Consider the following 13470-nt stretch of genomic DNA (forward strand, 5'->3'; position numbering starts at 1 on the left):
TGCTACAGTCAAGGGCGGATCCAGGGGGGGGGGGGCCAAAGGGGGCCATGGCCCCCGCCAAAACAAAACCAATTTTTTTTTTTTTTTGTATGTGACATCGCAATAAAGGCAGGCAATGAGTACACCACCATCTTTTCCTCAAAAAAAATTGGTTAAAGTGGTCAAAAATTGCCTCAGATCGCACCACAGAGCACCTAGAATCCAAAAATTTTCGGGGCCCTTAAGCGGCCCCAAACCCCACGCCGTAATTTTTTTACCCACTTTTTTGGGGGACCAAAATTTTTTTTGGCCCCCCCCCAAATTGTGTTCTGGATCCGCCCTTGGCTACAGTTTGCTTGTAATAGGGCTCTCTCATTGACTTTTGTGACCCAACTTACATCCGGGTATCAGAAAGTCAGCGTCACCGTTTGTAGAAGACAAAGATCGTATAGTGCCACGCGCAGAAAGCATTAGGCAAGCCTTCCAAGCTGCGATGGATGGCAAAAACTGTGACAAAAATGCGGAGCCAATGCTTGGTAAAAAAGCACAGGTAGTGGCCATTACGCAATTTGACAAAGAATGTGTGGTAATTTCTCAACTAAACGTTTGCCTTCTGCAATGGTTTCAAGGGGAAATCGGATGGTCACTTGGTATTTGTTGCTATGGATATCAATGTCAATTAACCTTCCCTAAGATTAAAGTATGCATGAAATTAAATATTTAGGCCTAAAAGAGGGGGTTTCAAATTTCTAACCACACGCCTAACAAAATATTTGCTGCTCTGCGAGATACGTATACTGTCTTCCATAAAAAAGGATTTTCTAAATTTTAGACCAAACAGTCACAAGTTTTGGGGTCTTTAATTATGATAAGAACATATCTTTAAAAGGGGAAAAAATTCATACAAGGGTACAGATATGTAGGTCTAAAATTTTGACCCCAAAAATATTGTAACAAAATAAGCAAACCAGCTGATTAATTCTACATTTCAATGGTCAATTAAGTTTTCTAGTCTCGTTTTCAAACCTATTCATGATCCAAGGAGCTATGGGAACACACTGGACGACCTTTCACCCTATCTATGTACAACACAGGGATTAAATTGACACTAGCAAGAACTCTGCACTTCCACGCGAGTCTGTCGCTCTAACCGGGTAAACTCTCACCCTGGATGGGACCAGGATTTAGCCCAGGGCTGAGAGACTGTACCTGTGTACAATCTGGTGCCACTTGCCCATCCTTGATCGGAACTGGTGTCGGTTTTTGAAATTTAGAAAAGAAAAAAAAATATGTGGATAAAAAATGCAAATCTGTTGGTGCTGGCCGAACGCCCCGGCACAACAGTTGTGTTTCTTTCTTTTTCAGGCAATTTTTGTTTTGTTGTCGCTGGATTTACATCCAGATATATTTGGTCTGCGAACTCTAAACTTGTTGGAGAATGTACCACGCTATGCAGCTCGCTGTTCATGTAAAATATGAGCCTCCACAACCAAGTACTGAATCATAATCATCTCTATTCGCATTTGGGGTCATCACTGAAAATCCAACGACAAAACAAAGAAAAACATAAGCCAAGGCGAACGGTCAAGCCAAGACAATCGATTCTTCCAAGGCATTCGACCAGCACAAACTGATTGGCATATTGTAGCTTAGCTGCATGAGGTGGCTGTTCGGGCTTCAAACAGTACGTGATAGTGCATCGAATGCGGATAAAGTTTGTTAGCAGCTGAGCATCGATCATCGGACACTAATGTCGAACCCTTGACAAAAACTAAAGAAACCCATTTAGTTAAAAAAGTGGCCATAATAACCAGGTTTCATTCATCTAAGTGGTTACCTGTCAGCAATTTTGGACCAATTTAGTGGCAAACTTTTTGGGTTAATACTGGCATTTTTTTTCTTTTCTTTTTTAAATCTTAGCTGGAATAGCGGGCAGGACTGTATTTGAAACTGTATGTTAATGTTAGACTTACGTTGTTACAGTGTCACAGGCACACACAACAGCAAACAAGATAAAAATTAAATCAGATTAATTAGTAGGATTAATTCACTACAGGACAAATGAGCATGTTAAATATTCACAAGGCATGCAAGTAATTAGAATATTAAATAGCATAATCAGCATTAAAAATCAGAAGCCTTCCACTCAAAAAACAAACACTGCATGAAGAAAAGAAACCAGAAAATCTGCTTAGCAATCATTCCCATATATTTTTCACAGACATTTTGAAAAACTTATTTATACTCTATTCCTTTATGTTTCAATAAAAAAAAATATGAAATGAAAAACTTTCTAATCAATCAATAATGGATCATACACCAAATTTGTGCTGATTTTGCAAAGTCTACTTTCTTAATCTACTTGAGGGTTGTACTATAGGGAATTTTTTTATCAATTGCAAAGTACTTCATTAGTGAAATTGGGAAAGATGATTGCCACACAACAATGCAACAATGTCATGTGTACTAAACCACGAAATTTATTAATAGCATTTGGGAAAGATGCTCTTGCACTTATTTGAAGGTTAATGTTGAGTATCCCTACAATGTCCAGATTGATTAAAGTTCTCATCCATGTTTACGGTTCATTCAATTATTTTTCTCACGAGAGAAATCTATCTCCAGAGGTTGGTGGCAGGGGGACTGGCAATTTTGTCTGTTAGGATTCAAGGTCTCATTTGGATAATTGATGTAACCATTTCTGAGCTTTTGGAACGGAAAGGGAATTAATGTAATTTCTGTGTAGTCCGTTATTGCTGATAATCATGGCAGAACTGGTAAGTGAATTGCCGAGTTTCATAGGCAGATTGGGTCAAAACAAAAACTTGATGTAAAAAAGAAAAGAAACAGTTTTGAAATTCAGTTGTAAAACGAAAGTCTACAAGAGGCTATAATTTAAAGAAAGATAATTTAGCTAAAAAATAGCGATTATGCATGGATTCCAAGGAAATAATCGGATTTTCGTAATATAACTTAGAAAGTAACGTAAAAAACCCAACGGTATCTATAAATTTGTGTTTTTTTTAAGTATCATGCTTCAATCTTAAACTAGTCTTCACAAGGCCCAAGATCTTTCTACGATACGAGCCGAGTATGTTACCGTGATGTCACATACAGATAAAGATATTTAAGCATTCAGGGTTTAACAATTTTTCTAAATGTCAAATTCCCTAACAAAAATGCAGCTTATGAAAACAGTTGTGTCTTTATCTCTTTGATAACAGAATTAATTGTCTAAATAAGATGTACTATCGATTAAAAATACATGTATATAAACTAAGATACCCCTCCCCAAAAAGGTCAGTGCTAGTGCTACATACTACCAAGTGCAAATGATGCAGCTGTAGTTAATGTTATTCAACCCATAAGCAACTGTACTACATTGTATCACATTGTATAACACTGTTCTACATTGTATCACATTGTATTACATTGTATCACATTGTACTACATTGTATCACATTGTATTACAATGTGTTTATTATCACTAATCAATCCATAAAACCACTGAGCGCCCAGGAAGTTTTGGGCAGCACAGGGGGTAACAGGAACAGCGGTTAGTGGCCGTACAGTGTCTTATGGGTTTCAAGACGCGCTTGAAACGAGATAGTCAGGTTTTTGAAAACGTAAAATGGGACTCAACACTCATGCCAAGCAAGCTGGACTAAAGGTCATTTCTACCGTTCTCAATCACACCATGCTGAAAAGCTAAGTCTTCAATGGACACCCCCGCAATTCTTTGCCATTTTTTTGATACTAAAAATTAGTCCTCGTTATCCGAGTCCTTCAAAAATTGATTTTTTTCCTCATGCTCTCAAGTTCAGAATAATTGAGACATTGAAATGCATATATCGCGCTGAACACGAACACGAACACAAAAATCCATCATTCATGGGTAAGTGGATATGCCAAAAACTGCAAGGTTTCACTTTTTCCACCACCGTGATTGTCATAATTATGATGGCCAAGGGCAAAGACTTGATAGTAAGGTACCAGTATGCAATATGACAAGCCGAGCAGTTGATGTCTATTGTGACATTTTATCAGAGACACAAAAGCTTTTGATGTGCGCAAGGACACAAAGAGACGTGACTTTATTAGACTGAAACTCCATCAGTTCAGCAGACTGGCAAAAAGAATGACAGAATACAGACCATTTACCCCCGGAAGGCCAATATAATTAGCCTCAAACATTACGCGAAAGAACCGGCTAGTTATTGATGGTGATATTTATAGTTAAAAAAACAATGAAAAAGGATTGCAGTTGTCCATGAAGACTACCTAGCCTGCTGCCCCAAACCAAGCAGAATACAAACAAATGCACATACACATTCCCTGGATGAACTTCAGCATACAAGCGGGAACAATGGGTCTGGCATCTAGGCTATTTCCATCTGATTTCTGTTTCTCACTTTTTTGTATTCTTGCAGTCATTTATAATTTACCCGGTTTTTATTGAGAAAAGGTATTCACAGAAATATCTGCCTTGATAGAACACTAAATTCTTCAATAATCTTTCATCTGCTTTGAAGTACAATGAGAGTTGCATTTGCTACTTCAGCTTATAAGAGAAGTTTTGAAATCAGATGTCAATTTTGCTAGACGATGAGGAAAACTACTCAAGTATTTATACTTAAGTTTGAATGACGCGGAATGGAACGCCAACTACAAAAGCAGTGCTAGGCAAATGTTAGGCTACTAGTACAAACACAGCATGATGGGCTTAACCAGTCAGAGAAGAAAATGAATCCCCAAAAGCTACAAAATGACCAATTACGACAAAAGTGTCAGACGTTCATGACACAAAGTACAATTTGAAAATTTTGAGCAACTTTTACTTTCATAATAGCCATCAGACATTACTTTATATTCTAACATTGCAATGAAAAAGAAATGTGGAAAACTCTTTCGTTTTCTCTGTAAATTTTTTCCCACCTTTTCAACTTTTGAACCTTTGTGATTTAGTGGTGCACTTAAACCAGTTCCTGCCGGAGGCCGTGTTAACGTGCTCAACTTTAGCGGTATTCGGAATAGATGACAGATAAAACACACAGGGAGCGAGGCCGGAAATATCTGTCAGCGACCCGCTCGCATTGAGCAAGGCAGGATATATGAGTGTGCTGCCTGAGGGTGATGGCTTCAACCCGCCCGGCATTGAGGTCGAGTGAACAATAATCCCGCGCCTCGTTCCGTTCTTGTCAACATAATCCCGGCGTGAACTGGTTAATGAACAATCGGTAGGTGGAAAACAGGATTAAATTTTAGCACATTTTAGCATAGTCTCTGACTGGTTTTTAGCAAGCCCTCTGCGCTACTGTTAACTACTTTTATTCATTAAGACTACAATTGCACTCTTCGTCTACATTTTAAATTTCGCTCTATTGCATTCACTACACTTTTCACTCGGCTACTGCTCTCTGATTGGCTGCGTCAAGAAACTTAAGTATAAACAAACAAAAACAAATCACCCTTTGAGTGTCCTCCTCCCCCCAGACCCGGAGAAGGAAAAAAAAAGGGGGAGGAGATAGGAAGAAGGGGGCGGAAGCCTGGAGGAGAGACTAGAGGCTAACCTCATCAGCAGTGTGGTTTACCTCGGCCGTCGCGTCCCCAGAATGCACCTCACCGGCTGCTGACACAAACACGGGATAATAAACAACAACAACAACAACCAAGGCTACGCATCATGTCAAAAATAAAAACGATAAGCAGAAAAACAGACAGCGAGAGGGACAGACAGTTTTGCAGCATGTTTGACAAATTATGGTCTGTAGTTTGATTTTGTAGTGTTTTGACCGACTGGGATGTTTTCATAGAGAATAAATCATTCTGAAGAACACCGAGTACCATGTCAGGTACCGGTTCCAGATGCCAGGTACCGGTTCCAGATGTCAGGAACTGGTTCCACATGTCAGGAACCACTTCCACATGCCAGGAACCACTTCCAGATGTCAGGAACCGGTTCCACATGTCAGGAACCGGTTCCACATGTCAGGAACTGGTTCCACATGTCAGGAACCGGTTCCACATGTCAGGAACTGGTTCCACATGCCAGGAACCACTTCCATATGTCAGGAACCACTTCCACATGCCAGGAACCGGTTCCACATGTCAGGAACCGGTTCCACATGTCAGGAACTGGTTCCACATGCCAGGAACCACTTCCACATGTCAGGAACCAGTTCCACATGTCAGGAACCGGCTCCAGATTGTGGGATCGGGTACCCGTAACCAACTTTATAAATTACTTAGTAACTTCTCAGATAGCTATAAAGAAAGCTTTTGAATGCTATTTGTATGGAATTTTCAAAACGAAAATCAGGCTCCATTCAAAACCAAAAACAGATTTCAGGTTTACCAAAGCTTACCAAAGTTGCAAAGTAAACATGAAAGCTTTAAATATTAACTACATGTACAGTACTTCCGACAACTTATGGGATTTCAATTTTGGGGTTGGTTTACTTTTACGGGTACCCATGTTTTTACTTCAATAAGGTACCCGATTCACGTACTACCCGTAAATTCACACCACCACTACACAGGCTTGTTAGTACGGAGTGTCATTGTCCCCCGTGTGCCCACCCTCAGGTACATACATTTCAACTCTAGGTTTATCCCCCACTTGACTGGGCTTTAAGAATCCATTTTACAACAATTGTTACCGTGTCAGCACCACTACCAGGACGACCGTAATTTGTCAAACTGAAGTTTAGACAAAGAGACATGCATACAGACATATCCAAACTGCATCCCATGGCCAACATACAGTATATAATCCCAGCAAAACACTGTTGCAATGAAACAATGAACGCTGGCAGCTAGGCAACTAGCAGGAACAACACTCAACAACATCACATCACTTTCATTCAAATCAAACCCTCACAACCTTTAAAACAAAACAAAATTGGATTAAAGGCCCAAATACTGAGATCTAAGCATCTGCAGACAAATTACATCTTTGTGTGTATATCTCTCTACCATTCCTTAGATGATGAGATTTGAAGGTTTGCATGGTGGAAAGATACTAAGACAAGATAGTTTGCGGTAGCACCATGTGAATAAATCTCTGAAAAGAGATTTATTCACATGGTGCTACCACAAACTTATCTTGTCTTAATTCCTCAGATGATTTTTGATAAACACTTATTGTAAGCATGAACTTGATTGACAGACATCCCAACTGATAACAAACTTTCAGGTTGAAAGCTCTCCGCCTATTAAGGCGTTATTTTGGGGCGACATTGTACAATAATACGGCATATGACTCATCACCACAAAATGAGCATAAAATTGGATTCTGCTGACCAAGAGCTTCCCAATGATATAATATTTGGGGGTACTGAGTTCAGTAACAGATACTGCCAACTTAATTGAAGTTGAAAAAGTGGCTTTTGACTTGAGGAAATGGCATTCAAAAATCCTGCTTTTGAAGATGAAAATAGATGTTAAAGATGTTCGGTAGAACCAAAAATTAAATAAAAATTAAGGTAGAATGGATTGAGGTTCTTAAAAAGAAAAGAAAAAAAGACCATTTAACTCTTGCAACTTTTCGCTTTGTCCCACTGTACTGAAAAAAAAAGGCAATTTCTGACTTAATACTCATTTTCGTGGTGACGGGTCTCATACATGTATTTTTGCATCCCACCATACATGTATATCAAGAGATGTCCCATGAGTGTGAAATACAATGTACATTTACGGTAGATCGTTTTTTTTTCCCCTTTTTCTGTTGTATAATCAATGTCACATGATCACAGCATGCAATGTTTTGGTGGGTTCATCTACACAGACTGAATGAGTTAACTAACATGATAGCTAAGATAAAGTGCAAGTTAAATTTAACTCTTATGCAGTACATGTATATCTTTGATGGACCTACAAGCTACTGGATTCATTGCTTTACTATAATCTTGATGTACCAGTAATGTTATGGTTCAATATCAAAATCCACTTGAGTTTAATTTTTAAGTTAAAACAAAGAATTTGACTGGAGTGGGTGTGAACCTAATTGCTGCTCCGGTCCTCTATCATTAACTACTGATAAAACTATCCAGCCCTATGTCGGCCGTTCCCCAATTTTTGTCAATTGTCTTTGCTCCATTTCAGTTTATTCAGAAAAAACAGTGAATGTTTTGTGCACTAATTTCTGCAACTCTTAATAGGCTAAATCTTTGTGGAACTGTACATCGTTCACGGTCACCAGTACCAATACTCTGTTCATATTGATGACATACTGGTACGTGTAATGGTCTGTCCTGAATAAGATATTATGTCATCAAAAAATGTGCATCTCCAGACAATGCAGTATTCTTCCAATCTACTAAACTATGAGAAAGTAAAAAGCTCTTGACTACACAGATGCATGTGACGTCACATGAATTATGTTTCAACCAAAACACAGTATTTCGGCTTCTAATGTTACATGACTAACAACCAAACCAACCCCCCCCCCCCCCCCCCCAAAAAAAAAACCAAACAAACAAACAAACACATATTCTTGATCAATATTAGCTTTTGCCCTTCACATATTCTTGAGGTAACTATCAGCAACACATCTGGCATTTCAGTAATTCTGCATTACACACTGCAGGGTAGTTTTGTGAATAAAATGAATAAAAAAATGACGTATTACCTGAATAAAATAGCCGAGTTTACCCGAGACACGCGTTAATCCAACAGACCAAAAAAATCCGTCCCACAGAATTTTGGTCAACATACCCTCCCCATTTATCCCCCTATTTATCCCCCTCTCCTTGGGTTGACCCCTATTAATTGTAGCGGTCTTTGGCACGTTGCTTCAAAGTCCCCCCCCCCCCTTTGCAAAAAGAACAAAACATGACTGGAGCAAATATTAAAAAAAACAAATTGTAAATAGGGTGTATTCACATCAATATGAGCATGTACTCAGACTAATCAAGAATACCATTGAGACAGCAACATCCACTACCGGTACAATGTTAGAGAAAAACACGGTGTCGTCCCTATGGTGCTTTCAATCTTTGTGTGCGTTTCAAAAGCGTAGCTAGGCCTTCAACAGTAATTGCCTCAAATCTTTTGTGTTATTTTTTATTGTCAATATAAGTCGGTCAACAAAAAACTCCCTCCCGCCTCCAAGATTAATTTCCTGCTGTCCTAGGGAGTCCATTGTTTGGGACTTTCCAGTCAATGTCAGCATGACAGAACAAACACAGAAGATAGGAACGTAACAAAGAAGACTTATTACAAATTACAGAACATCAGCAGACATTTGAAAGACATTTAATTACGCCCAAGTACAAGGTCTTGCCAAATTGCCTAGATTCTCTTGCGAGGGTATCCTGTTTTTCCCTGTTTTTTTCACAGACCCGTGACACTGATGCAACGGAGAGAAATATGAGGAACTTTTAAAATTATCAAACTGCCAGTATTATACGCATTTTGCAAATGCGATTATAATTAAACTTTTTCTCAAGGGTGGTTGTCTCCTTAATCAAGAACGACAGATTAAAAGAAAGTTTGCCACGGAAGTCAGGGGAATATGTTTCAGACAAGAATATATTTTAAAAAAAAGAATAATTTAAAATTTGAAGATATGGTTTAGATTTATATAATCTATATGCAATATTCTAGTTCCAACTTGACTTTCTGGATAATGTCAGAAAGAGGGGAAAAGTTTCAAATAAAAAAAAATTGGCACAGAAGTCTGGGAAATATGATTCAGACAAGAATAACTAAATATTAGAAAAAGATTAAATCTAATTTTCAAGATATGATTTCTATTTTACATATGATTGGTATACGGCACTATATTAAAATAGTAATGTCTTAGTTCTAACCTGACTTTCTGGATCATGTCAGAAAAAGAATTTAAGAAAACACATGTAGGGACTTTTCACAAATGATCTGACAAACTTATGAAACAAACTGTTTCGCCTGAATGTTTGTGTGTTGAAAATTTTTCACCCAAGAGACATTTTAGATTTCAGCATCTGCAGCGCCATGTACTTGTATTCAACCCCTACAATATTTGTCTGGAATTTCTTCCCACCAGTTGGAAGCATCCGACATACATCAAAATTCAAAATTCAGCAGGAAACCAATGGTTTATCCTAACTCTTAGGTATTTGTGCTAGGATGTACATGTAACCCCGATCCTGCAAAATCCTCCAACTGCTTTTATGTAAAAATTGCATACAGCCTCAATCCTCCAAAATCTTCTAGTATTTCTTGAATATGGTCCTTTGACTTTCGAGGGGTGGCCACTGCCTCAATCCTGAAAAAACTTCACCAATCACTGTCAATATAGTGAGACAGAGCCAGTAATATCCTGGAGCAGTGCGGAGAATTTCAAGTATAATCTAGGCCTACATTTATGCACGGTTGAGCATAAACAACACAAGGTCTGGCCTAAGACCTTGACACAGTGCATCCTCCAAAATCAGCCACACATTTTTGCCATATAGCCTCAATCCTGCAAAATCCTCCATTTGCAAAGAGGATTTTGGAGGATTTGGGAAGGTTAGGGTTACAGCTTTACAAAACCAAGCCATTAAATCCCTTACCGGTATTAATAGGTAATAGAGCCTAAAGTCAATTCCAGTCCCAAATTCATCAAATATCCAGAAAATTATAAGATGTTGGATTTTTACTGATTAGGGAAGGTTAATTCAATCAATCTGGATCCGTGCTACAGTCAAAAGTAGTTTTCTATGATCATCATTTGCCTTTGGAAAAAGATTCGGTCGGGATCAATACTTCTGGGCCTCCTTACTTCTATGGTTTTAAAACTAAAACAGAAAAAAGATTCACGTCTGACTTTCACTACAAGGCAATTCACTTGCCCTGCTCAGAGTTGGGAAAACACAAGATGAAAAACAAAACAGGACTAAGACTAGTAGGGACTTTGGAACTGGTGAAACTGTTAGCCGTATTAGTAGATTAACGCTGGTGGGATGAATGGAATGAGAGGTGTAATATTTCTTACCTTGATCATCTTTGCTGTAAACATAAAAATTAAAAAGAAAGAGAAAAGAAAGACAATGTTACTGACATGAAACAAGATTTATTATAGTGTTATAAGATCAGATGGGAATACAAAAGCACCCCCCCCCCAAAAAAAGAAGAAAACTGCTAAATTTCATATGTCTCCTACAATTTACCTGGAATTTTGATGGCATCAGCTTATAAAATTGTGATTTCAAGGTTTTATGACATATTCCAATTTTTCCCGACCACAATGGGGTTTTACAAACTTCAGCCTCATCTCCAACGTCAGCTTCTATTCCAAGATTTTTGATAGACTTGATAGACGCGGGATAAATAGGCTCAAAATCTGGTCCATTTTCTGCTACATGCATGTGGGTATCAAATCATAGTAAGAGGCCAAATGTTACAAGTGTGTTCATTGGGTTCAAGCTTTCGAGGCTTCTAAAGTATTCTGGGGCTAGAGATGAAGCTGAAACTGGAGACAAGTTTTGGTAAATGGGCACGGACTCACCCATATTCCCTGACCTCATCCAAGGTGATGTCTGGGTTCTCCTCGGTGTCTCCCTCCAAGTTGACGCTGATGTTGGGAATCTTGGCCAAGAGCTCGTCCACTTCGTTGTGAAGCTCTGTTTGGTAGAGCGAAGGGAGTGGGATAGGGTGTGAGGTGGGGTTGGGAAAGGGTGGGTGATAGGGTGGGGAAAGGGTGGGGGATAGGGTGGGGAAAGGGTGGGGGATAGGGTGGGGAAGGAGTGGGGATAGGGTGGGCATGGGGTGGGAGATAGGGTAGGGGTATGATGTGGGATAGGATGGAGTTAGGGTGGGAGTTGGGATGTAGGGAAAGGAAGGAGGCGGGGTAGGGGAAGGCATGGAGGACGGGTGGGGTTAAGAATTGGATATATGGATAAAGGAATTAGGGTAGGAGAGGAGATTGCAGTTGAGTTGATGAGGGTTTAGGAATTGGGGGGGGGGGGGAGTTGAGGGAGGGAGAGAGGTGGGCAAGGGGTAGGAAAGGTTAAGGTTAAGACTCAGAATTAGTATGGTGGTTACGTCTACATATTTACCCAAGATGGCCACAGATGAACGGTTTGGTGGGCATTTTTTCCCTTTGCCCAAATCATTTTTCTGATGGCTTGTACATCTAACAGTATGTAAATAACATGGTTCAGTACTTTCTATCACCGAGTGAGTGTGAGACTATGCTGTTTGGCTACATGCTGAATTTAGTTTGACACCGACCAACGTGATTACAATGTATTAAACTAAAGGTTAAATTCCCTGACAAGCTACGAGGGTCTCACCGGGTTAAAACATGCACTGTCAACACGACTTTTGGAAGAATGTTTGAATGGACGATCACGCAGAAAACATTCAATGGGAGAAAAAAAATGTACACAAAAAAACAATGTGTACAAAAGTGCCGCTTGATATCTGTCAAAAAGACCAAAGTTCCGAGGACTGATCGACCTTCGAAGCTGTAACGTATAGTTGTAGTATGCTAAAAACAATACTTAAACTTATAATTTTTCTGAAAATATATACTTCCATGCTAACTTCTCGCTCCAGCTAACCTAATACAGTATATACCTCAATTACTCAATTGATGTTCCCTTCTCTGATTTCCTGACCACTACATGTACCTAGCTAAATTGTTTTGAAGTGATTAAATAGTTGTCTACAACAAGCTATTGGTGGTATGGTTCCCCACTCTATTGCTACTGCCAGTGGACATCAGGGGTTACGGCAGGGGTGCTGACATTTTCAAAGAATGTGGCCTAGTGGTTAAGGTCCGTGACTCATGATCAGAGGTTCAATCTAGCTGCTGGTCATATGTTGTGTCCTTGGGAAAGCCACTTTACCCCATTTGCCTCTCTCCACCAAGGAGTACAAATGGGTACCGGAATTATCTGGGGATAACCTGCGATGGACTGGCGTCCCATCCAGGGGGCATAGAGACATTCTCAATTTTTATTCATGCCTATGAAACCGGAGATAAAGGCCAGCCTGATGGGCCACATCGGCTTGTGACAGTCTTTACTTTACTAGCAACAGACATTTATATTCTTACCGTCAGCAGTCTGGGCGTCGCCACTGCTTTTGACCATAGTTTCCTCGGTCGTGACCACCCTCTGACCGCCAGAGCTAGAGGAGGAGATGATCGTCCTCTCTGTCTTGATGACCGTGGTGCTAGAGGTGACCCTGGAGGATGAGGACTGCACTGTGGTGCCACCTGGTCAAGAGAGGGTCAGGGGAACATTTTGTCAAGTTGGAAGTCATCGTTAAAAATCTGTTCAACCTATTTTGAATCCAATTCACTGCTGTCAACTTGATGCCAAGTCAAGTTTTCACAGTCAACCACCTGTCCTTCGGTCTCAAGTTAATCAACAGCTTTCTAAATGACCTGAAACAAATACACTCCTCTTTCATGCTTCATCTACAGGTTACTGACTTGTGGTTTGACTTACGATTGACTTGACTCAACTACATCACTGGTCTGCATTAAGGTCAGTTCATACTCGGTGCGTAAGCGAA

General features: G+C 39.7%; 1 protein-coding gene across 9 annotated transcripts in view; it reads right to left on the bottom strand.

Moving 5' to 3' along the window:
* The window catches only part of LOC119738270 (LLGL scribble cell polarity complex component 2-like), an 83203-nt gene that overhangs the window by 4922 nt on the left and 64811 nt on the right, over nt 1-13470 (bottom strand). For 6 of the 9 annotated variants that reach the window (XM_038213100.1, XM_038213103.1, XM_038213099.1 and 3 more), the window contains 4 exons: nt 13007-13168; nt 11453-11567; nt 10940-10953; nt 5550-5605 (listed from right to left, as the gene is read on the bottom strand). In XM_038213100.1, coding sequence (XP_038069028.1) covers nt 5550-5605; nt 10940-10953; nt 11453-11567; nt 13007-13168 — 347 coding nt within the window. The remainder of the gene's footprint in view (nt 1-5549; nt 5606-10939; nt 10954-11452; nt 11568-13006; nt 13169-13470) is intronic. The other 3 variants (XM_038213102.1, XM_038213107.1, XM_038213108.1) reach the window with 3 other exon arrangements.

The sequence above is a fragment of the Patiria miniata genome, unplaced genomic scaffold, assembly GCF_015706575.1.
Source record: "Patiria miniata isolate m_02_andy unplaced genomic scaffold, ASM1570657v1 HiC_scaffold_3, whole genome shotgun sequence".
Classification (NCBI taxonomy): Eukaryota; Metazoa; Echinodermata; class Asteroidea; order Valvatida; family Asterinidae; genus Patiria; species Patiria miniata.